This window comes from Siniperca chuatsi, linkage group LG5 (genome assembly GCF_020085105.1).
Source record: "Siniperca chuatsi isolate FFG_IHB_CAS linkage group LG5, ASM2008510v1, whole genome shotgun sequence".
NCBI lineage: Eukaryota > Metazoa > Chordata > Actinopteri > Centrarchiformes > Sinipercidae > Siniperca > Siniperca chuatsi.
The window spans coordinates 23,208,130-23,234,895 of NC_058046.1; the positions used below are offsets into that span (position 1 = coordinate 23,208,130).

At 40.5% G+C, this 26,766-nt stretch overlaps 1 protein-coding gene across 2 annotated transcripts in view; it reads right to left on the reverse strand.

The window, feature by feature from the left end:
• Nucleotides 1-566: 566 nt before the first annotated feature.
• The window catches only part of efna5b (ephrin-A5b), a 97,044-nt gene continuing 70,844 nt past the window's right edge, over nucleotides 567-26,766 (reverse strand). The window contains exons 2-5 of one of the 2 annotated variants that reach the window (XM_044195947.1): nucleotides 20,100-20,392; nucleotides 6,912-6,977; nucleotides 6,445-6,525; nucleotides 567-4,990 (exon numbers count right to left, since the gene is read on the reverse strand). In XM_044195947.1, coding sequence (XP_044051882.1) covers nucleotides 4,863-4,990; nucleotides 6,445-6,525; nucleotides 6,912-6,977; nucleotides 20,100-20,392 — 568 coding nt within the window. In that variant the 3' untranslated portion in view covers nucleotides 567-4,862. The remainder of the gene's footprint in view (nucleotides 4,991-6,444; nucleotides 6,526-6,911; nucleotides 6,978-20,099; nucleotides 20,393-26,766) is intronic. The other variant, XM_044195948.1, reaches the window with a different exon arrangement.

Sequence of the window (26,766 nt, forward strand, 5' to 3'; positions counted from 1 at the left end):
ATTTCACTGATCTTCATAACATCGCTCCAATTGGCTTATCAGGAGGCCTTTCCCCCCCTGTGGTCCTCAGGGCTTGCTGGCTCTCAGTCTAATTACCAGAGATAATGGAGGGTGAAACTAAATGGCGCTGATGGGGTCCAGCAGAAGGTTATTAGGTGTCCTCATTAGTGCCCTACTGAAGTGAAAGGAGGTTTAAGGTCTTATTCTGATCCTGATGGATGGAGTCTCTCTTAGTCTGTCTTTAGAAGGTGTTATTCCACAGCATAGACAGGTAGGCAGAGGCACGGATAGGGAGATACGTAAAGAGAGGAGTGTGTGTGTGTGTGTGTGCGCGTGCATGCATGGTGATAGCATCCAATTTCGCACATGATGAGACATGATTCTACTTGAGTGAGAGGTGTATGTTCATTTGCTGTATTAGTTACAGTAGGACATGAAACATTCCTAATGTACTGGCAAATTTGACAGTGCTTCTGATTACAAGACACCATGATCGCAGTACATCTCAGTCGTAGTTTCATCCTGCTGTAAATGGGTCAAAGAAGAGAAAAAGAGTATCACAATGATCAAAGCAATGTATTTCCGTTTTATTGTATTACTCATAGTTGCTCAGACACGTGTATATACAAATACAGATAATTTTTTGTCAAATTTTTTTGTTGTTTATATACTGTAAAAGAGCAGGTTGGAAATATTCCCCACTGATGGCAAAGTGGGAGCGGGGTTCAAAGGTGAGGGAAGAAGGACAGCAGGTGGTGTGGTGGAGGTTATACAAGCACAAGAAGAATGGGACAGGACAGGTGCACAAAATGAACAAGTGGCTCATCAGCAAGAAGGGAGCTGACGAAGAGAGGCTTAGCCCTGTACGCACAGAACCTGGATCGATGCTAGGCTTTACCCCGCTAACAATCCAGTTCAGGATTTCGTGGAGGGGGTGTACTAATCCTTGAACTGTGCCCAGGACCAACGTCTACTGTAGGGACAAGTGATTCAGGGTTGTTAAAAAGGGAGAGAAAGTGAAGGGCCCTGTTGTAGTCTCTTCGACGCCAGCAGCCGTTCCGTGTAAAAGCACAATGGCAGAAAGCGTCTTGTACACAGACGGGGCTGCCAGGGCAGAGGCTGAAGGGCTAAGGCATGGGAAACACTCTTCGTTGCCAAAGAGGGTTGCCGCTTCCCATTCACTGCGGCAACAGCAAATGAGATACGCACACACACAAACTCAAAGGTCTCACACATTTTTTTACACTGAAAAACGTCCACACTGATGTATACACTCCCAAAACGCCTTCTCTTGGGAGCGCAGAAAGAGGATGAATAGTCAGAAGAGACAGACGGCAACTACATGGGATGAATTCAGTAGATGGGTACAGAAAGAGTCATTCTTAGGAAAAACAAAGTTGCTTTTGAACTACAAAATGACTGACCCCCACTGTAACTTCACAACAATGGTTTGTGTTATGTACATTTGTCATGTCACTACACAGCTTAATGACATCACTCAAATGGGGATGCAAAAACACACAACATGAAAGTGATCAGAAAATCTAACTCGTCTTAAAGAAAAAGAAAATAAGAACAAAAGAAAACTTTCTTTTTAAAACTTTTGATTTTTTTTTTTTTTTTTTTTTTTTTTTTTTTTTTTTTATACATGTCATCAAGTTCATGCGCATGCCACATAATGAAACTGGCGAGATCCTTCCATTAAAAAGCAAACAGCTGACCAACATGCTTTCAAACACTGAAGGCAAAAAAAGTACAAATAAGCCGTCTATTAAGTCCCAAGTGTTTCTTTCCTAGGCAGGATCCTTATGTGAAGAGATGGTGAAGGTTGGTGACTGGTTTGAAACATGTAACAGGTGAGCCACTCGTTTGGCTAATGTCCAGCCTTCTGTACATTGGTGTACAGCTCCCACAGGTTTCCCCTTCATATTAGCTCAAAGTTTCATTAGGCATTGAGGACCAAAGCACACAATGCATTGTTTGAGGACAGTACACACTCCGCAAAACCCAGAGATAATACCGTATTCATTTTTTAGAAAAGACATAAGAACCAAATTAATACTTTAATATCAAACACTATTTACATCAAGAAGTTTTCCTAATAATAATAGTCATAATCATCATCATCATAACAATAATAATAATTATACAGTTTTAACAATGATGTATCTCATTTTTTTCTTTTGTCCTCCAGAAAGGTACAAAACAGATACTAACCTAACACTACATGTTTTATTGTTGACTACCTCAGGATACACAGTATCCAGTTTATAAGTTGATCCTCATTTCCCAGGTTAAGGTGTGTACAGAATAAACCATGGTAATAATAGCAATAATGACAAATAGTAGTATTGGTAATCATAAGAGAGTACAATTGAAGCTGGTTTCTGATAAAAGTCTAGTGTTAATCTGCTGACAAGCGTCCATTTTGAATCTTATGCGGTGCTCATTCCCTGTGGTGTTCTCCTGAAAATTAGTACCTCATTAAATGGCCTCATCTCCTATTACCCCCCATAGCTGAGCTGCTATTCCGCTTTAATAGCATTGTTACCGTAGCGCAAAAAAACAAAAGGCAAAGGCAGTCTTTGTGGGGGGGGGATGCCATAAAAATGAAAACAGCAAAAACAGTGCATGCCTTTTGAGACAGAATGATACTAAACACTAGGTTTATTATTGAATCAGGTGTTTTTTGTGTTGCATGGATTTTTAGTTGTTTTGTCTTATTTTGTTTTGTTAGGCACACTACCTTTGGCTGCCTCCCATGTCTTTTCTATCTGTTCCTGTGTGTGCATCTCTCCCTCTAATTCTCTCCATCTCCTTCACTCACCAATTCTCTCAAACTGCAAGGTCATCGGTGCTTTAAAAAAACCCACGGTGGAAATCTACACCCCCCTCCCGAGACCCCCCAAGCCTTCCACCATCTATTTTTAATACCAGAAATAACTCCCCTTGCCACAACATGGGGTCCACATGCCTGTCATTTTGAACCTCATTAAAGAGTCACTTAAACCAGTAACACTAAGAGCTGAAGGTGGACATGCAATTGCTCCTGTGCTCCTTTTCTTACTCTATTTCTCTTTTCAAACCAATTGGTGCCCTATTTCTCATACAAAAACCTGGCTCTGAAAGAAAATCAGCTTCAGCAGAGTTAATTTCTCTACCGGTCCATACTTCTTTGAAAGCAAAGAAACAAGTCCCTTCTGTTTGAAAAAAAGACATAATAGCTTTCATTATGCTAACTCACCATGTGCATCTGTGGGAGCTGAAGAAGCTGAATATCATTATAACAGTGAATTCATTTGAATGTAAGTGCTAACATAAACCTGGCTAGACTAAATAGACCTGTGCATTGAGTTGAATTAAATGGGTAGTTTCTCTGTTCACACAATGTGTTTTCAACTAATTGGAGCTATGCATCAGTCTTCTAAACGCTGCACTAATTGCTGCAATAAAGTGAATGGGTCAAAGCTGTGGTTATGTTTAAGAGACAAAGATGTGAAAAAAAGTATGGCACTGTGAACCCAAGTGTCTTTTCACACACCCATGACCTCTGTTATTGTTCTCATTTAAGTGGATTTCAGACAAAACAAAAATACAAAGTTTACAGTGTCTGCAATGTGAGAGACAATATTTGGAGACACCATTGGCGGCAAAGTAAAATAACTTATTGGTTTAGAAAAAAATAAAGTGTCCAATTTAGCTGTGAATCATTTTTAAACAATCACTTTAACAATCAGTATCAGAGAAAAAAGCTGTGAATGCAAATGTTTATGGGGGTGTTAATATCGACTAATACTCAAATGGAACAGAGAGAACAATTGCTGCCCAGCTCAGTAAACATTGCGTAAAATGACTGTGACTGTTGCCGTGAAATTGTGTGATCAACTTTCAAAAGATATCGATCCTCAATCTTAATAGCAGTCTACAAAGTGTCTGGAGAGAAAGTTTCAATTTAGCTGTTTTGTGAGTCAGAGTGAACCAAATGCTTTGAGAGGAGTTTTATTGAGCAGACTGGCATGCTCTACACAAAGGACAACAAGAAAAGGTTGCCTCATGGTTCCATGGGTTTTACACTCACTCACTCAAGCTGTAAGTAGCTTATTCACCTATTCACACACTTTGTATTCAGCGGGCTAAGGTTCATGCCATGTACGTATTTCTCAGTGCTGTGGTTTCCCCTCTGACCCCTGCTTACAACCATTACTCTTCTTTTCCTATTTCTTCATCTTTTAGCTTTGTACTGCACTTCTCAGTAAAATGGAGGCACAAAAATCAGCTTCTTATGACCCAGCAGAACTTCAAAATATTTTCTGAAAGGCTTCTTGAGAGGTCTCGGGACAACGATGTATTTATGTATGTACAGTCCTTTCTAAGTCCTAGAATCTTCACTTTCCTACTGTGTAATGCTGCTACTGTACACAACTAAAAATCCTACTGCTATTCACTGTTAGTGTAGAGGCATTTTTTATTTGACTGTAAGCATGTGTGTATGTGCTATATATGTGTATGTGTGTGTGGATACACATCAGTGCTGCAATGACATAAACATGATGTAAAGGGATGTCACAAAAAATTCACGGGAAAATAAGAATCACTAAGTGTCAAAAAACGGGATTTGGCATCTTAGTTGAAGGTTTGAGAGGGGGAACTGTCTCTCCCACTTCCAACATCAACTTTTTTCACTCACAGACGGAGAAAGACCACTTAAATATATTTCTGAAAAAAATAGAGGGTTCCTTGAGAAGCCTGCTCTGATGCCCAATCAAGCAAACACGCTCCACCCAATTCCCGCCCCTTCCCTGCAGCCTCGGGCAGATTCAGGCCACGCTAGGTGTAAATGCCCTCCAGGACAGAGGGAGGCGCTATAAAGTGAAGAGTGCTGGTAGGCAGACCAGCAACAAAGCCAGGAGTGGACTTGTTTTCTGCAGGTGCGGTGCAGCATTTGTTTCATCACTTCTGGAAGGTTCAGCCGGTTCATGGCTGGTATCGTCTGAAGAAAAAGAAACAAGGTGAATTGCTATTTATGGTACAAACTGCTCTTTTGCAACAGTGCATCACAGACAAAAGACAACATTATGCAACGTATTCTGTTAAAGTGTCTATTGTGGTGTACAAAGCCGTGAGCTGACCGTATTTCGAAATAAATAGTGGAGACATCAGTGCATTACTGAGATGTTTGGGCTCATGTTCATCACGTTTCTTTCAACATAACTGTGGTAAGTTGTAATAGTGAAGTCTGAGTTGCCATATGAACTTGGGTTGCTATAACATGCTTCAAATCTCGTCAGAAACATTTTTAATTCAACTCCCAGGTGAGGTGCCTCTTGTGTCTGTCTGGCAGTGGCATCAGTATCTGTGAGCAGCCATGTGCCCACTGCACCATGGGAAAGTAGCTGAACCATGCACAGCAAAGGACAGACAGACAGAACAGAGGACCGGACAGTTACATAACTATACGTGTGTGTGTGTGCGTGTGTGTGTTTGTGAAGGGACGTGACAACAGTAGATGACGGATAAATGTTTTAATTTCCCTCCGTTGGAGAGCGTAATAGGGGAATTAGCCAAAAGAAGCATGCAAGGTGAGAGGCAGCCATCAAAGATGCAGGCGAGATAGCAAGATGGGCAAATAGGCAGATAGAAAATCTGGCAGGAGGAGAGGCAGGTGGGCATCACAAATGTCCTAGGATCTGGCCTTGTGTATGCGAGTGTCTCCCATTTAGACGGGAAGACATAAAAATGCTGTGTGTTCTGAGCACAGAAAATAATTAATCCTGCGCTACACAGCCAAACAGCAGCTCAGTGGAGGAGTGAAACAGAAAAATAAAATTTGCCAGATTTATTGTTGATGTGTAAATGTATGTGTATATGTATACATATCATTTAATTGATGATACTTATTGATTTATATTTATTGATTTTGATGTTTTAGGGCAGAATAATTTTAGTAAAAATCTAAACTAATGATATGGAGCAGAACATGCAGTGAAAAGGTTTGAAAACAGTGTGAGAATGTGAAACATGCACATCTATGAGAACATCATACTGTAAACTGACACATTCATGAATATTATATATATGTGTATATATATGTGTATATATGTATATATGTGTGTGTGTATATAATGTGTGTGTATATATATATATATATATATATGTATATGTGTGTGTAATTATTATACACTACATATACAGTGTATATAGAAATATATATCAACATGCAATATAGTCCATCAATATAATATGCAAGCAACAGTAGCATGACACAGCTTTGGTAATCTGGAGAAGAATCAGTTTAAGATAAGCATCAGGCAGGGATGTGGAAGAAGGACAGATCAGCTTCCGGACAAACAGCATAAAAGGAAAGAGGCACAGAACAAGAGACACGTGTACAGATGTATGGAGGTCATACTGAAGACAATCAAAAAAGCAGGAAGCCATACTAACCTCGTGGTTCTAATGTATTGTCTACTTTGTCGTTTACATCAAAAACGCGGTCATGTACGCCTATAGTTTTCACACAGCTGTCTATAACAGAAAATAGGGAGAATGAGAGATCATTAGAGGTATATGCCAAATAGGTTAGTGACATTTGAAGCCCCCCTCTCAGCCCTGAAATTAAACATCCCAAGCAACAAAGCTCATGGCAACATTCAGATGAGGTATGAAGTGACCTGGATTTCATTTGATGTGATCATCTATCCTCCTTTTCGTGTTTTCAAAAAAAAAAAAATTCTTAGCAAGTAAAACAGTTTTGTGATCAATGAAAGGGGTATGTTGGACAGTGAGCAAAAGGTAATTGAGGAGGAAGTGAGGTAACCAGAGAAGTAGACATAAACTGTTTTGATTTTCAATCCAAATGTGTACTTCAACAAGCTCTATTACAAAGCCTTGTGTTGCATGCAAACACTTACTTGATGGTCGGACGAAAACTTTGAGCTTCAGGCATGTTTTCCTCCCGTTCTCAGCAATGGTGGAGGCTAAAAAATGCAATAGACATAGGTAAAGAGGGCGTTAATATAATACTACATGTAATATCACGTGCACTAAACGATCAAAAAAATGTTTCTGATTGCACTTATCCTTCATATAAGGGTCTGCATAGTTAGATTTTTAATAATGATTATATTTTTTTCCCCGTAGACAAGTTAAAACTGAGGTAGTTTATTCAAAACAAACTTTCATTTAGTTAATGTTGACTCTTAAGTGGATTTTGTGGGGTTAGTCATGGTTCTTGTGAAATTATAGCCAGAAAGTATTTACAGATGTGCTAGGGAAATCTCTATAGGGAAAGTGGACTGCTTTACTCACACTTTAATTGTATCATTTTAGATTCTACAACTGGCAGCAGCTTAGTGTGGATCAAGAAATTAGCTTCATTTGGACTTTTTTTTTTAAAAACACTCTGGAAACTATCATGTTGTTCTAATACATTATTTGCATACATTTATGTATTTTCCTCAACACTCTTCGAGGGACATGAAGTTCACACATTGAGGATGTATGTGCTGCATGTGTGGATGGTTTGCGGTTGCTGTCAGGAAATGGATCCCTTCCTCTCAAGCCCATGGGGTGTGAATCTCTGAGTGTTAGCTACCATAGTGTTTGCATCACATCCCCTAAAAATATCTCATGTATAGAGCTAGTGCGTGTGTGTGTGTGTGTGTGTGTGTGTGTGTGTGTGGTTGACCACTAATGGTGTTGTGGTGAGGCACCAGGTGCCTTCTCCTGTAGAGAGGATAGGGGTCAAACACATGTCAGTTGGAGCATGGTGGGTCTGGACTGCGTGCATTCATCATGGCAGGAGAACGTAGTAGGTAGTTTAAAAATAAATGCTGTTGTCTTGTGTCAGGAACTCATCTTAAATGGAGAATATTGCAGGCTTTTCCCACTGTTGTGATATATTAATGCTATTTATTATAAACTAGTTTTCGTTTCTATGATCCCCTCCAGCTCCAGAGATACCATATTGTCCACTATGATGTCTTTCAGGCATCATTTTATGTTGTGTGTGGATCATTCCACAGCTGATGCAATGAAGCCAAGCATTTCCAAAGGCTACCATTTGGGATCTGTCAACTCCTCTCTAGTGAACCTTTACCTAACCCCTCCCTTCCCTTCCCTCTCTCCCAGCTGTGTCACCCTCTCTTCTCGTCTGTCAGCGTGGCCATATCCATTCATCAAAGCTCAACTGACTTGCCTTTGTCGTATTTGCAGCACATACACCAACGAATGTGTGCACATGCATGCAAGATTGCAATTGATGTTCCAGCATCTATTTTATGCTGAGGCAGTGAGCTGTCTGAAAATTATTGACTAATAACTATGGAAAAGGGTCAGAGATGGAAATCTATTTCTTTCTTGCTTTTTTGTATGCTCTCTACTCCTGTTTCATCCTGAGATCCAGATGCCAGTTTTTATCAAATACATACTGCATACTCTTTCAATCACTTTCATTTTGCGAAGCCTTCTCTACAGCTCATCAGGCTTTCTCTCTATCTCTCTCGCCTCTCGGCCTTGCTGTTACCATTTTAATGTTGTCGCTTCATCAGCTGTTATCTGCCTCTTAGTCATGTGTCAGTGTGCAAGAGAGGTGGCATAAGATCAGATGCCTTTTTTCACAGCTCAGTTCATATTCAGCAGATGCAGAAGAAGAAGAAAGTGGAGGGAAGAGAGAAAGAGGGCCTTATTATTTCGGTGTGGAGGCAGCTGATGACACGCTAATGAACCTTGACCACCGCACTCACCCACTCAGTCATATATACACACCAGTACCCACACAATTTACGTCACTCTTCTTATTGCTCCACTTCTCTTTTCCACCACTACTTTATGCTCCCATTTTCACATACATGGCCAAGCACATACACACACACACTGTCTCCAGATGTCTTATCTTCATCATTGTTGTGGGCAGAGCGAGGTCCCAGCCATCGACACCAGCCACTTAGCAAAGGCAGCTGTATGGCCCTGATGAAAATGGCAAAAGGCATGTGGGAGTCTCTGTCATGATGTCAGTTAGTGAAGCTGTTGTGATGTTTATAGATATCGCCATAACACGCTAACCACCTCCTACACAAGAAGAATCGTGGACACAAGGTGCAAGAGTGAACAGATATCATGATTGCGGTGATCGAAGCAGCTTTCACCAATTATATATTACATAGTTACAGTGGAATTCATTATTTCTATGTTTCCTAACAGTTTGCAGCAAGTATAAAGCTAAAAACTCTCATATCTATACTTTTTATAAATACAGTATATGACAATGACCAGCCACACTTCTACATTGCTCTGCTTATGTGACAAAAGTCAACTAAATGAGTTCAACTGAACTTAGATGTGACCATTGTGTTGACATGCAGCAGATGACGGAGGTGTGTTGCTGTACTGTAGATTCTTGACTACAAAGGAAAGATTAAGCATGGCTCTACATTCCTTTCTTGGTAGCAGCTCTTCATTCTCTGTGTTTGATGAGGATCCCTCCACCCGGGCCCAAACCGTCTGCGTCAGCGCCTGTTTATTTTGGATTAACATGCTGCTGAGGGCCAGCTTATTGTTCTTGTAGGCCGTAACATCAACACCTGCTATTCTGGTTCCCATCAGGCTCACAGCCTCAACCATCAATCCATCCAGCCTGAGCAAGTGGCCGCTTTGAAGGACAGAGGCCCTGAAAAGATGTCCCAGAGATGGGGGGTGGAGGGGGAGGTTGGTGGGAGCGAGGTCAGGTTACTCCTCCAAGCCTTGTCCCCTGGCTGGTAATGGCTGGTCCCCTCAGTACACTGCATTATGCATCAGCATTAAGGCAAATGGAATGAAGCAGAATCCAATTACGGAAGAACAAACAGGTGGGCTCAGTGCGGCTTAGGCGCAGTATTGTTTCAATCACATCCCAAGCCAAGCTTTATTGCAACTGTAATGTTATCTGGAAAACACATTTCCTTTGCCTTTCAATGAAAGATTCAACATCACGTTCCAGACATGAGGACATAAAACCATGTGTCTAGTGATAGGAAGCTAAAGTTTATGCTGGCTTAATACAGTAGATAATATGGTAGGATATTGATTTCTTATCCATCATTTAGGAGGCATAATGGTTCAAAATGGTTGTAAAAGAATACTGCAGGCTGAGTTCATCAAACTGCTATAAGAGGCTTTGTTTGTTATTTTTTTAACATTAAATCAGGTGTCATCTAGGGTCTTTTCATAGCCAGTGAACCATTGCCAAGATGGGGTGGGCATTTTGCAATATAAACACAAACACAAGTCTTAATGCAATATTGCAGATTAGCAAGCAATATGGCACGAATGGTTTAAAATAATTTGTAGAGTGAAAGTTTCAATTTCCCTCTTTTGACAACTATGTTTAAGATGATCTTGTTTGTAGTGGTCCACTGCAACATCAGTAAAGACACATTGTGTCCCAAATGTCCACAAATCTAAACATACTGTGACAACAAACTGTTAACATTTGATATAAAACTGTATTTTTCAGCAAAGATTTTAAGTTTGAAAAGCCAAGCTTTGCATAGACTCGAATGCCATCATGTAAACATGTAACATTAATAACATTATGTTAGCATGCCTCTAGTCTCCATCAGGTCTCCAGTTGGCTTTAATAATGGTGCTCTAATCCTTTGATCCCTGCTTATTTGTCAGAATGGGATGGGTTAAACAGAATGCCCTGTAATGTTGTGTCCAGCACTGAGCATTCCTAGCTAGCTAATTCTGCCAGCTCTCTGGAAAAAAAGGCCACTGGCCATGTCTTTGATTCAGTGAGATGTGGCTTACATCGTACAAACCTAGTCAGAGTTTAGGTCCAGGAGTCCAGGAGTCTGATTTACATAAAATCCAAGAGAGAGGACACACAGACAAAAACACACAAACACACACAGCGTTACTTTCTAGAACCTTTGTGCCGTCTTCTACCCACGTCTCCATCTAGCCAATTAGACAGTTTTGCAGCCAGAATACATTTCTTCTATTCCGTGTACAGATATCACTGCTGAGATTCATTAATGTTTGTGCTTCGGTTTCAGGTTGTGGAATCGGTCAAAAGAGGACAATGTTGAACCTTACACATGGACGAAAACCTTGAATTCAAGAGACTAGAGAGGGTTTCAGATAAAGAAAGAGAGAGAGAATATTTATATGACCCCTCCAATAGGTAATATAAACTGCTGCACAGTCCAGAATAATCTATTCAATGCCTACAATAGCACACACTTACAGTACAAACCCATATGCAATAAAATGCACATGTACATTTTAAATGTCCTCCACAAAATGTCCTTCCCCACATTCAACCAGTTACAAAGCAGCCTACTCTTCTACTAAGACAAAAAGACGGAAAAAATATAATAAAAACATCCAAAACTACAGACCAGCCCATATAAACTGTACTGTATGTGTGTTTGTATGCCTACACAAAATGTGTGCGTCTAAGAAGATGGAAGAGACTATCCACTGAAGAGGCCCATTAACCAGATGCTACTACAGCGAACCCACAATAGGAGGGAATGAGGGAGCTGGGAGGAGCGGTGATAGCTGGCCTTGTGCTCTTTCCTTGCATCTTTCAATCTCCGCCAAAAGTGAACTAAAGTCATTCCTCATGCCACTTGCGAGTGAGAGAAAGAAGGGAAGAGGGGGAGAGAGTAATAAGTTGAGAGGGAAAAGTGAGTTAAATCGATAATGCCTAATTAAACATTGCACTAGTTTCCTCACACTATTGTACATCAATGCAATAGTGTGGGGATAAAATTATTTCCCATTGCTATTAAGTGTATGTACAATAAGTATCATAATTTTGTGAAAGATCACGTTATAATAATCTAACAAATTACTTTCAAGTCTTCTTGAAAACGAAAAGCAAGTGATTGAAAGTCTGAAAACCCTTGAATCAACTCATTCATGTCTTCATACTCAAATTACAATGAACAGGGTGATTTATTAATCTAAGGGGGAGTTCAGCTTTTTAAAGCAGCCACAGAATAATAAATCACTGTACATAATAATGTTTCATTACTGCACTTAGTGTATCCCATAGAATCATAATATTATTGTTATGGCCTGAGCATCCACCCACTAAATAAACAAGAAAAACTGTGCGCGGATGTGTGTGTACACAAATGTGTGTATTGCAACAGAGGAAGAATAAAAAAGAACAAATAAACAAACAATAACCAATTAAACATAATGACTAATGCACTGGGTTAATAATATATGTGTTAATGGTATAATGGCCAAGGGTAAAATGTCCTTGTCTTTGTGAAAGTGAATCATAATCAGCTCCTGAAGACGGCTGTTAGATGCATGAATCATTTTAGGCTGAGAGGAACCTCGTGCCCTCTGAATCACAGCCCTCGCCTGCCCTACTTTTCCTCCGATCTCTTGGCTTTTCACAGCCTTTCTGTTTTTCTGCAGACAAAGTGATGACTACTTTATTGGCGGTCAAACTCAAATAACTTGATTAGAGACTTTTCTGCCTTGCCTTGCTTTCTCTGGGCTGTCAACAAGTGTGCCATGACTTAGCTCATGTGTATTATTAGCCAAGTCTGGCTAATGGGCAGGCTCGCTGGTTGACTGTTTTCAGTTTATTTTTGAAAGGGGACTTTTGAAACTCGAATGAGCTTGTCACAGCCAGACCTTTAACCTTTAACCTTTATTCTTATGTTACTGGATCTTCTCAAGACCCAGTAGGCCGAACTGATGGATTTGTTACCATTTTCGAATGTGTTTGCTGTGCATATTCAGATGGGTGACAAGGAATAAAGTGTCTTAGTAAGGTGTTAGGCCACCACAAGCTGCCAGAATAGCTTAAATGCAGCTTGGCATAGATTCTACTTGTGAACGCTACTAGAGGGATTGAAAAACTTTGTTCCAAATGATATTCCCTCACCTGTCAATCCAACATCTCTCAGAAGTGTAGGTGTGCTCTGTATGGAAGCACCTGCATTTGTTATGTTTTATTCAGGGTTTTTAATTTGTCACTAGTCTGTACATGTCCAGCATTAGTGCGCCTGTAACATGCAATCTGGAAGGCAAAAACACATAGCTGACAGGTATCTGGTGCAGAAGAGAGGAGGGTTAGTTACTGTGGGTAGTACTGTCCTTAAATCCAAAGAGCGATGAGATGAAAAGAGGGGACAAGAAATGATGTAGTAACCATGGGAGACGGAGGTGGTGGAATGTCTATCCATCCATCAGGATTATAATAATGCATTCCAGGCAGCGTGCATCTGTGCGCCTTTTCTGTGTGTCTGTTCATGCATGTGTATGCATATTGTACATGAGTGCATGCATATCCATGTGAGTGTGTGTGTGTAGGTTTCTGTCACATTACTCCATGTTGTCGAATCATTTCTGAATGCTGATGACAGACTTGATTTTTCATGTGAACGAATGAAAGGGCTGAGTAATGATGGTGTCCATATGCAGGTTCCCTCCTTGTACCACAAATGGAACAGCACAGGCTCTTCATCATTATTAGCAGACCTTCCATCGCTCCACCAAAATACAGGCTGCATACACTGTCCCCTGTCTCTATTTCATTTGTCCATTAATGCTATTTTCCTACTCCTGCTGCCTGCTCTACGATCTCTACTCCTGTCTCCTCTCCAGAGTGGCTTAAAGGAGCATGGTGCATCACAGGATTTATGATCAATCAGAAGACAGCTGTAGTCCATGTCTTGGAGAATCTGTTTGAGCTTTGTGTGCATGTAGCAGTCCAGTAAAGTTGAATAAGACCTTATGAATATCAAAGGTTTTCTTGTTAGCTTGGTATTTATGATCAATCTTAATCTTGGGCTGCATTTTGCATATTGGCCTATGGCATCTGCAGTGATTTGAGTCTCGCCAAATGTTTACAATCATCGCCCAGCCTCTGGGTTTTGTTGCTATCATCCACATACTCTCATAAAGTCTCTGTGTTACTGTAATATCCTTCTTTCTCGCAGTGTCAAACCCAGAAATATCTATAAAATAACTACATCCACAAAGGAGTTATTGATTGTGTTTTCCGTGAGAAGCAGTAGCAGTACATGTAGGTGAACAAGTCAGACGGCAAGAAAACGACATATTTTCTGCCGACAATCTGCAACTGCATGATCAAACCAAGTGGTTTCCTATTTGCCACACTTCTTACACGCCTAAAAACACCATAACTCGGCTCACTCATCTCTTGCAGTGAGCTGCCACCGATATTGGATTTATGCCCTTTTCAGATTAAAATCACTCAAATACAAGATTGTGTCCATATTAGAAAAACGTGCTCACATCAGCATTCTGCGAGATGGGTTTCACTTAAACCACGAATGCACTGTGAACTCTGACCTGAGAATTGCTCCAACTGTCCGCTTATCCCGTTCCGTCTGTCACAGAGGCAGACACTTTGGAGCTGTAACTCACTCTCTGCTAATACTGCATTTTGCTGAATTGCTTCCATATGTGTCTGTTACATTGCTCTCTGTATCTCCCTGAGTCTCGTAAATTGTACATCTTTAATGTATTCCTCTGTTAATTGTTTCTCTCTCTGCCCTGTCTTGTGTTGACCTGTAGAGAAAACCCAGCTGGGTGTTGTCTACAAAAGGATCAGGCTCTTGACTCCCTCCAGCTTTCGTCTTGTCTTCAAGTACCTGCCTCAGACGGAGAAGAGGCTGACACTAACAAAAATGAAGAATTATGACCTCCATTTGAGTAAATTCCCTCCGTCCTGCTAGCGTTGATTAAGCTGTTTCTGTTGTTGAAGCAGATGACAGCAGAACCCTGTCTCCTCTCTCTAATTTTATCAGAGATGCAACAAATCAACCCTCGACCCGCATCGAACTCATAGGGCGAAAACACCATTAACAGGCTTTTTCTCCACAGGAATATGATGTGACAGCTTAATGTTCATCTACAAACAAGAAAGCTAATCAATCATGTCACTGAGGGCAGATTTTTCATCCTCTATTCCCTCAGGTCATTTGGCTACAGAAAGTTATTAGAGATGAGGAAAAGATTAATATTCTGATACTGTATAAATGAGCGCTGTTTATATATAAGGTCTCTGCTGTCCTGTATGTAGTTCAACATTAGTTACTCTAAATGAATACTAGAGTGAAATCATTAAAATATTGATATATTGAATATTCTATCTTCATTAAGACAGTGTAGTTCTACAGCATTTCCTCTGGATGATAACCTGTTATGTCTCAAGTACATGAGCCTATTCACAGTTAACTATTTCTAACCTCTGCCTCCTGTACTCATGGGTAGTGACCTCTGCCTCAGTGCAGGTGTGCAGTATAGCCAGCTTCAGTGGGTAATGATGCATACCATTTTCTCTGTTAGCTACGCTACACTACGCATTCACACAATGTAGGCAAATGGACTACAAGGGCAAAGTCTGACCACTGACTTTGTGCTGAACTGCAGATATCATCATACCTTATACAGTAGAAATGTCTTGTTGACGCTAGTTGTAGGCACTGTTTGTGATGTGATGTCCACAATGATTTTTAAATTTGACTTATTACAGACCTCACGTCAATAAAAATTAATAAGTTACTAAATATTTGAAAATGAAAGTAGTCGGTCAGTAATTACTGTTTGAGATTAATTATTTAGACATTTGGCCTTGGGTACTAAAACATTTCTATGCATAGTAGGAGATGATAAGATGAACATTTAATGACCCCCGAAAAATTCAGGTTGTGCACCAGAGCAGTCAAGGCCATGTAGGACTTTTGACTCCCCCACTTTTTAGGCCCTAAAGAGTATTAAACAAAAATATTCTCATTTTAATTAATTCAAAAGTGATATTTTCATTTATATAAGCCTCACAAGTGCAAGGCTTAGTTCACGTGACGATTTCAAGTAGGAGACATCATGAACATGTTGTTATGTTAACCACCAGTGTTCATAATCGTGTGAAAACTCACAGCTACCCCAGTTTGGCCTGTGTATCCATGTAGTGGATGATGTAGTGATGCCTCAAGTCAAAAATTAACCTCAAAATGTTGGAACAACCAATACTGAATAGGGTCCCTAAAAATATGCTGCCTGAGCCTAGACCTTAACCAATGTTTACTCACGGCTGTACAGCAGTACACATTGATAACTTCAAATTTGACAACAGTCTTTATTCTCATTGGTGACAATAATGAGACTGGATATCACCACAAGATAGCTGGCAAAGCATTATCACAGTAACAGTCTGAAGTTAAATATCTGTTTCATAGTTCAATAGGCATCCGATCTCAGAAATAAACCTGGACACATAACATTATGATTATCATTTAAAAGAGATACGCAATGCCTTCACTTCATTAAGCATTAAGTGTGGTGTTATCAGACACTGACAAACTACAGGCACTATGCCACTGAAAATATTCCAGCAGGAGGAATTGGAGTGCTTTATGGCAGACCAAGAGAAAAGGACTGCATTAAGGTTGTTAAAACTGCGCAACTCACCTGCCCAATACTATCTTCGCTACATAAATAACATGCATGCAATCCTGTCAGGCTTATTGTTTCTGGACACAGATATGTTTTCTTGGGTCTGGCTGTGTATAAGGCCTGACTTAGGTAACCCAGAATCTGTAACACTGAAAGGTTATTTGTCTCCACACTGGACATTATCTGAATATCAGTCGACTCATCTGAAAATGACAGGCACATTTACAATCCTGAAAGATGCAGCAACTTGCTCAAGATCAACACTTCATAGGACAAATGCTTGACAACATCCATCTTTTCATAAAGGGGCTGTTTGCCTTTTCCCATCATCACACCACTGCTTTAGAGTATCATACAAACTTCAAATATGTTTTTATATTTTAGTTTTTATATATTTTAGCGTGTGCTCAATGGATTTTGTGCCACGTAATTGACAGACCAAGCCAGGGCCAAAATGTGAGCAAATATTGGAGTTAACAGCTAGAGGGTAAAATGGACTCAAGTGGGATGCCCATGATGCTCTGTCTAATCCACCAGATTATGTAAGCGATGTTATAAAATGTTTTGTTAACATATTAGTCAAAAGAACTTAATAAGGTGATAAATATAAATGCTTTGTGGTGTGACTTACAGGCAAAACTTGACCAGTAGTTGGACCTAGTTTGGTGTTGTTTAGTAAATGAACTGTGCATGTAAGCATACAGTGCACAAATGAAATGAATTTATGCCTGAAAGGTTTACTCCAAGTCAAATGACCATAAGTTGTTGCAAATGGTGCTAAACAGACCAGCTTCTGGTTTAAAGTGGCTTTTAAGAAAATTAGAGATAATCAAGTCTGAGCTAATGTTTTTCACCATCTTAACTCCTGAATATTTATAATAATTGTATGGTAAGCCAAAATGTAATCCCTTAGAAAATTACAGCAATTAGGTTATACTCTTTTGAAAAATTCCCTGTTGTGATTTAATTTTGCAGCTTGTTTACTTATTCTTCAGTTAGAAAGTTGTATTTATCACTGAATTCTTAAGATTAAAGGAGCATAAAAATGATGTAACCCAATGCAACCTGAAAGGTCTTGTATGTTCTACTGCTAGGTGATGAGGAAGACTCCCTCATGGTGGTGATGATGATGGTAGCGATAGAAACAGATGTTGCCAATTAATTGGCAGGTGTAGTAATGTAACTACCTCTCTGCCTCTCTCAATCTTCCTCCTTCAGCTCTACATTCTGTCCACTAAAGAGACTGTCCAATCCATCAGCAGCCATCTCCCCTGCTACTTATGGACATCCAGGGTGGACACAATGGCAGTGGGAAATCACATGTCAGACGACTTCATGGTAGATGACTTTAATATCCGCCACACTAGCCAGAGAGGCTGTACGCTAGAATCATTCAATAGCCAATGAAGCCGCGGGCCACTAAACCAATATGGCGTGCTACAGCAGAATGGATGTGTTCCATGGAAGCCCTGTCAGTCGCAGTGTAATTTAATCCAGCCCTTAGGACAAGCATCTCTCAACAGAAATGGGGGAAAAAATATGTTCGAAATTGAGACTTGAGGGAGTGGATGAATTGTATAACCCTTCCCTAACCCCCATCTGGGCTCCCAACTTCAGAGACTTCCATTTTTACCTTGTCTCCTTTAGTATGACTGTCAATGCAAATTGGCTATAAAAGCAAAGGAAAATTTGGTTATTTTTGAACAGAAAAAATGGCCAAACACCTGGTTGCTGAAAAGCCTCTGGAAAGGATTTGAGGCTATTTGTTTTGTGGACAACCTTGAGAGAGAAAACACCTATTCACCACGGAAACAACGGCAATTTTTTTTTTATTTACTCCAGTCTTCAACTCTAAAGTGTTACGGAGCAAGGAGATGGAGCGAAACACATGAAATGAATAAAGGATAGAAGTCTTAGCTGGCTGTCAGGTTAACTGCTTCATAAAAAGGTGTCAATTTAGAAAACTCTCTCTTTCAACACTGTCTCTGAGAAAAAGAGAAAACACAAAGACACAGGGGATTGACAGCCACCTAGAGCTGCATTAACACCACAGGCCAAACTTGGCAGATAAACAGATACAAGTATAGTATTACCAGCAGCGTTTAGCAGGAGGGTGTTAAGGAATTTATACAGTTTTTCTCATACGCTAGCTTGCACAAACCTTTAAACTTTTCCTTCAACAGCTGAAGCAATAATGCATCCCACTGCATGATATTGCACTAATGCCACCCATATGAGAACATAACTGTGCTTCCTATTTTGTAATATCAGCGTATCCCTGTGACAAATGTGTTTTGAGCGAGTGGCGGTGACTGCACTTACTGACAGTGACTCCTCCGTCTCCTATGTGCGAATAGTCTGTGGTGGGAGGACAAACTCAACTCAATTCCACTCTATCAACTTGCTTTGATAAAACCTAATTTCCCAGGGGCTTCAACTTCAGATGAACTCAGTTAGGCTCAGTTCCTATGCCAAGAAGCAGACAACTAACATCTAACGCAAGCTGAATAGGAGCATAACATAAAGTAGAGAGGAGGGCACTCCTTTTTGAAGGATAAAGTATTGTGCAGCAGGGGAAGTAAGCTATAACTTTCAAACTGTCTCAATTTAACTCCCCCATGAATTCCATTGCCATTTTAGGGAAGAGTTTTCCACGAGTGATGAGAGCAGTGTGAAAAGCTTGGCTGAAAGCAAAGCATGAAAGCGTCTACTCGGATCACTGTAATGCCACTCTCAAAGCTCTGTGCTGAAGTTGTGAAAACATGGGTGAGGGATTGTGTGTGTATGTGTGTGTGTTTGTCTCCCTCTTTTGCTCTGTTGCATTAAAAGAAAAACATTAGGTCAGGAAAGGACCATCTAGGTTTGTAATTCATGTCAGGTTAGGTTATTTGGCTTCATATTTTTCTGTGAATGCATGTTGGTTTTTGTGCAGCTTTTGGAAACATATCATACAGTACAACATCACAGTACTTCTAATATTAATATGAAATTAAAGAAAAAGCCCAAATAAATGGGGGGAGAAACATGACAAATACAGATGCTTAGATACACGAAGGGGCCCTTTTCTGGCATGGTTTGCGTACACTTGTCCTCTTAAAAGGAAGCGTCACTGCAAATCAATACAACACTATTCTGAGTGATAACCTTTATCCTATGATAAAGGGACATTTTTGTCCTGAATTGAGTATGAAACTGATGTGAATCATATGCTATTACCTTTGCAGTCACCAGTTTCAACAACCTATGGGAGATTTCGGGGTGTGTTTGACAGCTTGCCTTGAATTCTGTCATTGCCATTTATTGTTGCTATTGCGCCATTTTGCTACTGTTTGTGCCTTTTTGCTGATGGTGTCATTTTTTTCTCACTATTGTTGTGCCGTTCACTTTAATTTGTACAGCACTTTGGTCAACTCTGGTTGTTTTTAAACGTGCTATATAAATAAACTTGACTTGACTAACCCCACCATCTTTAAAACACCAAATGAGGGAATATCTTAGGTCCATCCCTCCAGTAGAGTTCCAGAGCGCTTGAGAATCTATGCCAAGCAGCATTGAAGCTGTTCTGTCTGCTCATGGCAGCCCAACAGCTTACTAAGACACTTCATGTTGTTTTTTTCCTTTAATATATCATCCGTCTGTATGTGTACAAAGCAATCATGACTCACAGATGTAGTAGTATTCTCTGCCCGGTCTGAACTCAAAGCCCAAGGAGAAGGGAGTGAAGAGCTGGAACTTCTCCGAAAACTTGAGTGGTCCATTCGGGGAGTGCGGCCTGTTGCACTCCCAGCGTTTGAAGCCCTTGGCGGTGTGGTCGCACGTGCTGTAGCCATCGTAGTTAACCATATAGAGGACATAGCGCTCTGTCCGCTCCTCAGGCACTGAGTCTTCGTAGTGAGGACAGTAGACATCCAGGTAGTCGTTTATGCACACGTCAATGTGGTAGTCCCCACGATGGAACCTGGTTGTAAAACAGAAGAGAAAAGAGACAGGAAGATGTTCACTTTTTATTATTTATATTAAATAAGATTTTGAATGATCTACACGCACTCCAAAAGTTACTTTAGTATAATCCTAATACATTCCTTAAATTATTATGGATAAAAGTTTGTTTGAATTCAGCACATATGCAGATAATGCAGGTTTGATCTCTTGGCACTCTTTCATTGTTGTGTGGAAATTTACAAGCACCAGCGCTCCCATATTCTGGCTTCAATAAATTTGGGTGGGTTGGTTTATCTATAAATCTATCATTGCAACAGATATTTACTCACACATATACACATCTGCCTTTCGAATGATAGCAAACTGAAGTATCCAAGCCTGAGAAAATATGCTTACAAGAAAACAGTTTTAGGTCTTCAAAACAAGTGAGGCGTCTATAGACAGACAACCTCAGGCTGAGTGCACAGTAGAAATGATCACGGGGATACAGGATGGACCAGACAGTAAATGTCATGATAGGAAAAATACAGAGCCTGGCCGTCTCTGAGGGCTGTGCGGTGAGGCATCTTTACAACTGCAATGATCTAGAACCGGCCACACAGGGTCAGAGGGCTTCAATACATACAGGCAGATTCATCAAAAGGCCATACACTGTCACAAGCTTGCATCTACACACTCACACACAATTCTCTCCTTCTCCACGAAATAGGTCTCTCACCTGTGCAATTTTCCCAGCTACCAAATTTAGAGAGCAAATTCTGTGTTGTGAGTTTCTGGCTGGATCTAGGATGGTATGACCCTAACCTTGGGGTCACAGGGGTCCTCACAGAGAAAACATTGAACACCTGTAAACTTGCCAGGGATGCCCTCAATTTAGCACACACACTTGAAGCACTATAAGAGTGACACAATTACACACACACAGCTGGTGCCACTGACTCATTTCACCCAGAAGCCAGGTGGTGTGTGAGTTTATAATTGAGACCCAGTCTTTAACGTTGTAAGAGCACAACCTGACAAGAGTTTTAACAAAACTTTTAATTGAAAACTGCCATTGCTGTCTATATGAAGGGCTCCTCAAGCCCCAGAACACACAAGGGGCAGAGCATATAACAGGCTAAATAATTGTATCCTGAGGACCCTGGGGCCTCAGGATTAACATACTGAAGCAGTACACACACAGCATCGTGACCTCTTTCTCTCGCCATGCAGTCTTGTGTGTTTGTGTAGTTTGTCCTCTTTCCAGGTCTCCGTGGTGGAGAAGAGGTCGTGTGGCTCAGGTCGTATCTGTTTGGCAGCACCTGGAAGTTGCTAGATGTCCTCCCGGATCCATATTCTTCATAAATGTTTACAGTCTATCTATAATTTTGTCATCATAACTGTCCATACTGTAATTTTACTATGTCGGTCTATTCTGTACACACGACATCTATTGGTTTCCTTATCCGAATCGAGGGTCTAAGGATAGAGGGTGTTGTTTGCTGTACAGATTGTCAAGCCCCTGGAGGCAAATTTGAGATTGGTGATACTGGGCTATATAAATAAAGATGACTTGACTTTTCTGTTGCTCTCATGTACAAAATGTCCATTGCGTTTTAAAGATTTTGTACAGAACGCAACAATTCAGCAAGAGGGCTTCAAACTAGCAAGGAATATTTTCTAAAACAGTTCTTGCAGTTGGTCTAGAAATACCAGTGGGGGGAAAATGTGATTTTTTATTGATTGGAACAAAATGTCTCAAGCATCTTAGATGCTGATGAAAATACTATGCTGCACAATGGTATAAAAATGTCAGTACTTTTTTCTATCTCTTCGTTATCCTCCTTTTCCCTGTCGCTTCCTTTCCACCCACTTATTTGCCTTTTCTATTCAGAACCACAGCTCTGCTCGTTATTTCAATATGATGTTTGAGTTCCGACTCTAAAATAATGGATTTTCTAAGATCAAATCACTGTATATGCACTGAAAATGCTTATCCTTCTTGGCTGCATTTACTTTAGTCTGCAGTATGTCTAGACAAACTACACAGAATTACAATCACAATGCAAACCAGATGAGTTGTTTTGAAGATCAAATAGCAATTTGAGCAAAATCAGGTTTTGGCGCCTTTGCTTGTCACTTAATTCATGTTGGTATAATCGAGAGATTAATGTAACAATCTAGCAACAAATCGAAACCACAGCCATATTTCATTAATGTGATCATGTGTGTCTGCTGGTTCTGCTCTGTATATTTATTTATGTGCGTGTGTGTGAGTGTGAGCTAGTATGAAATGTTGCTTTTCTGTGTTTACCCATGTAGGGTAAATACCAATGTGAGGGTGTTTACAACCAAGGCATGGAGTAGCTTATCTGTAACATCTCATTTAAAACATGTCTGTGGAGGTCCAGGAAGAGCCATGCATCTCCCTCACTGCTTTAAAATGTCACTGACTTAATGGTCACATACTCCCATCCGCTCTTGCCACAGCGTCTGTGTATATGTGTGTGTTCTCTGTGTGTGTGTGTGATGTTTCAGCTGCCCTTCTCTCCCTGCCTCAGCAGTCAGAATAGTGGCTCGTGGCCCTGACTGCAAATGAAGCAGAGGATGTTTGGGTGAGTGAGCACATAAAAAGGGACAGGACAGGCATTTGTAACATGTAACACACTCACTCTCTCTCTCTCACACACACACACACACCCAGCACACACCTCCACGCACATACAGACCCACGCACATACATTAGGTTTGTGTTATCAGTTCACTGAGCTCCCTGGCACATTGGCAAGGGAACAGCAGTGAGACAGCCAGAAGCTGCTAATGGCAGCGAGTGAGAAAGAGAGTCAGGGTGACAAACAGACAGGGTGGGACAGAGAAAGGACCTGGTTCCAAAAGAGGGTGAGGTAATACAAAAAAGAGGCAGCAAGACTGAATAATGCAGATAGTATTGCTAGGCTCCCAGTGAATCCAAATCTTTGCAGGAATTATTCAAACATGCATTTATCATTAAAGGAGATTTTAGTAAAACTGTGTGTGCAGCCAAAGTTGTACATTTTTCTCCAAGTCTGTTCAGTGCGGGATTATCATCACAATGTCTCCCGGAAAACTTACTGTATTTTGTCGAAAGCTGTGTTTATTGTCCTTATAAACAACCCTGTTATCAAGGGACTAATGTGAGAGTTTTAGATGCGGCCAGTGTCTTGTTTATAGCTATGGCAGCTTTAATCGGCTGCTGCTGTTCTATAAACAGTCCCCGCAGAAAGAGAGAAAGCGTTTTTCACCACAACATGGACATGTGTTGTTCAGGCTCTGTTCAGGACACACAAGCACCAAGAGGTTTCACCGATGGGATGTTAATCAAGGCTGTGCTCCGTTAGAATCCCAAAGAGTGAAATTTAGACAGTAGAGATGGTACAGTAACACTGGGGTCAAGAGAGTAATTGCAAAGATACTGCAGGATCAACTAACCCAGTGGACACAAAAGAAAATGTCAATTAAAGCCGCATAAAAATGGGCTGTTTTGAGTCTGCTACCAGAATAATTATATATTATGTAATATATATTATATAGATTTTTTCTCAATGTTTAATGATAATCAATTAATACACTGATCAATTTTAACATGCAATTATATGTTGACCAATTAAATTTACATTTAAAGAATGCATTAAAAATATATCATTAATTAAAAAGTTTATTTCCTGATTCTGTCTAAATGTTAAATAAATATTAAACATATAAAATGACCAGCGGTTGATCTCTGACACAATGACTCCCCCACCTGTTACTGTGTACAGTTGTACATGTAACAACTAGCCAATCAGAGGTGTTGTTGCTGCTCTATGGGTTGGACCTCATTTATTTTTTAGGTAACACACTGCTTACAGCATAAGCTTTAAAGATTAAAGCAAATTAGTAAATGGAATAAATGCTAATTTAATTTATCAATATACGATGCTTTATAAAATGTTTCAATTTGATAGGTATTTTAATTATTATATGTTATAATTAAACACTAAACAAGTCAAAACATTTTGTTGGCACACTCCAGAATCTATACAGTAATAGTAAATTACTATTAATGTTCCTAAGACGAGAGCTAAAAGCTGGTTAAATTCACATAAGAAATTGTCCAGATGCAGTTGGCGCTGAGTTGTCGTCGCAACTCCCTCAATGCCACACACATCCACACACTCCAAGCAGCCACCACAATCACTCCCTATTTTACAACATACTAATGGCAACATCATGAGCGTCAGTCTATTCTGTTCTTGTGAGACAAGAGTAGTAGCAGAGTGGCAGCGGAGGCCTTCTAGCAGTAAAATAGGTTATTAAGGAGTAAAGTTGGATGGGTTGCTAATTGTCAAATGGTGATAATTACATGTCTTTGTTATGCCACAGCTGTCCCAGTGAGCTGTGGGTCACAACACAAAGCCAGGGAAATCTGCTGGACACAGCGCGTGGGTGCTTATGTGTGTGTGTTAGTCAGTGAGTGTGTAAGAGAGAGGGAGATAATCTTTATTACCAACTGATTACATTTTCACACCGCCTCCTCAGGCCCTCAGGGCTACAACTGAAGGGCCAAATATTGTCAGTACACACACACACACACACACAGACATTCGCACACGCAAACACAGAGTCACAAACAGAGAGTGAGTTTGGGAGAGCTGGAACAGTGAAGTGAATGCAGGGTAAGGTGGCACACCACTGCAGTCGCTGATTGGCTCATTTCCATTTCAATTACACAGCCCAGTGACATTGCTGTGCATACACCCAGGCACACACACACACACACACTCACAGAGAGACAAACACACACACAACTACACTTAACACGCACGGGCCCTGCGTGCACACAAACACACACACACTGTACCCAATGAACTCCCATCAGCCACTTCTCTGAGATGTGCACTGGTGGCTGCAGACAGAAAGCCAGAAGGACAGGGAGAGATAGCTAACCTGAGTGAAAGAGAAAGACAGAGAAAAGGAGTTGAGCAAGAGCTCAGTGGCAGGTAGAGGCAGAGAGCAATCCAAGTCATCTAACAAGTTGAATAAGTGAGATTCAATAGAAAGAGGAACTTTTCAATGTGCTGCCGTAGCAGCGCTTTCCTTTAAATACCACCGCTCAAAGGTGTGACCCAGAAGGATAGTTGGAGAGTGATTACTAACACGTATGTGAAAAGATACTCTAGAGAGTTCTCACTCTTTAATGCTTGTCCTCTGTCTCCTATGTTGTTTTTTCACCAAGACATAAAGGCCAACAGTATGAAATCATAGTAATACCATGAAAGCCAATATGCACTTCTCTACGCTAAACCTCACGGCATCTCTGGATAAAACAGCACATATTGTGAGGGAGATTGTCATTGGTGTCTGTTGTGACAACATTTTGACTTTAAGAATGGACAATTGATGAAAGCACAGTGACAAAATACTGTAAAGAGGGTGAACTTTTTATGAAAAAAGAAGTGCTTGAAACAACCCTGCTTCATGTTCTTTAGCTGCAGAGACTTAGACAAGAACTGTCAAGATTGTAGCGCTTACACACTGCTGACAGCTGCATGCATTACAAAGTCAAAGCTCTCTCTACCTGAGTATAAAAGATCATTTTTGTTTGTATCTACCTCTTCTTCCCTCTGTTCTCTCTGTATTTTCTCACTCCTGCCCGTTCGCTTTCTTGATTTTTCCGCCTGCCTGAGTTTCTCGCTCAGCCCAGTCCCGCTCGTGACCCCAAATCAGATCCATTTACATTATTTCACCTCTCCCTGTTGACATTCATACATCTGATATATTTTCAATTCAATATCCTCAGGCAATGTTCCGTTGCATGATAAATCAAATCACAGTAACCTAAAAACTAGAAATGTACTGGGACCTTAAAAGGCAAAACCTGTGATATCCTGTTGAGTGTGTGTATGCTTATGTGGATGTGTGTGTGTATATATGAGTGCATGTTCCTAAACTGAAAGATCATTTGTTGATTTTGGTCCAGAGGGAAAATATGTTTAGCCAAGAGGAGATGAACTCTGACTGAACCCCGACTTGAGTACACATACAAAAGCCTGTTCAGGACCTTTCAACACATACACCACAAACGCACATCGCAAGCACTTCTCAATATAGTTTGTGCAGTTGTCTAATAACAGATGATTGGTTTGGGTTCAGAGGATGAAAGAGAGAGGAGAGCAGAAAGAAAGAAAGAACTGAAAGATGGAGAGAGGCAGTGGGAAAATGAGACACTGTTGCAATTGATCAATGCTTGTTCTTAACAGCAGTCAGAAAAGGACTTGGCCTTCTATCCAGAGAGGTATTCACCTTGTTATTACTGATGCCAAAGGAGTGTAATGGAGAGCGAGGAGAGGGGTTAGGAACAGATAACTGCATCCAATATTTCTACTCCACAAT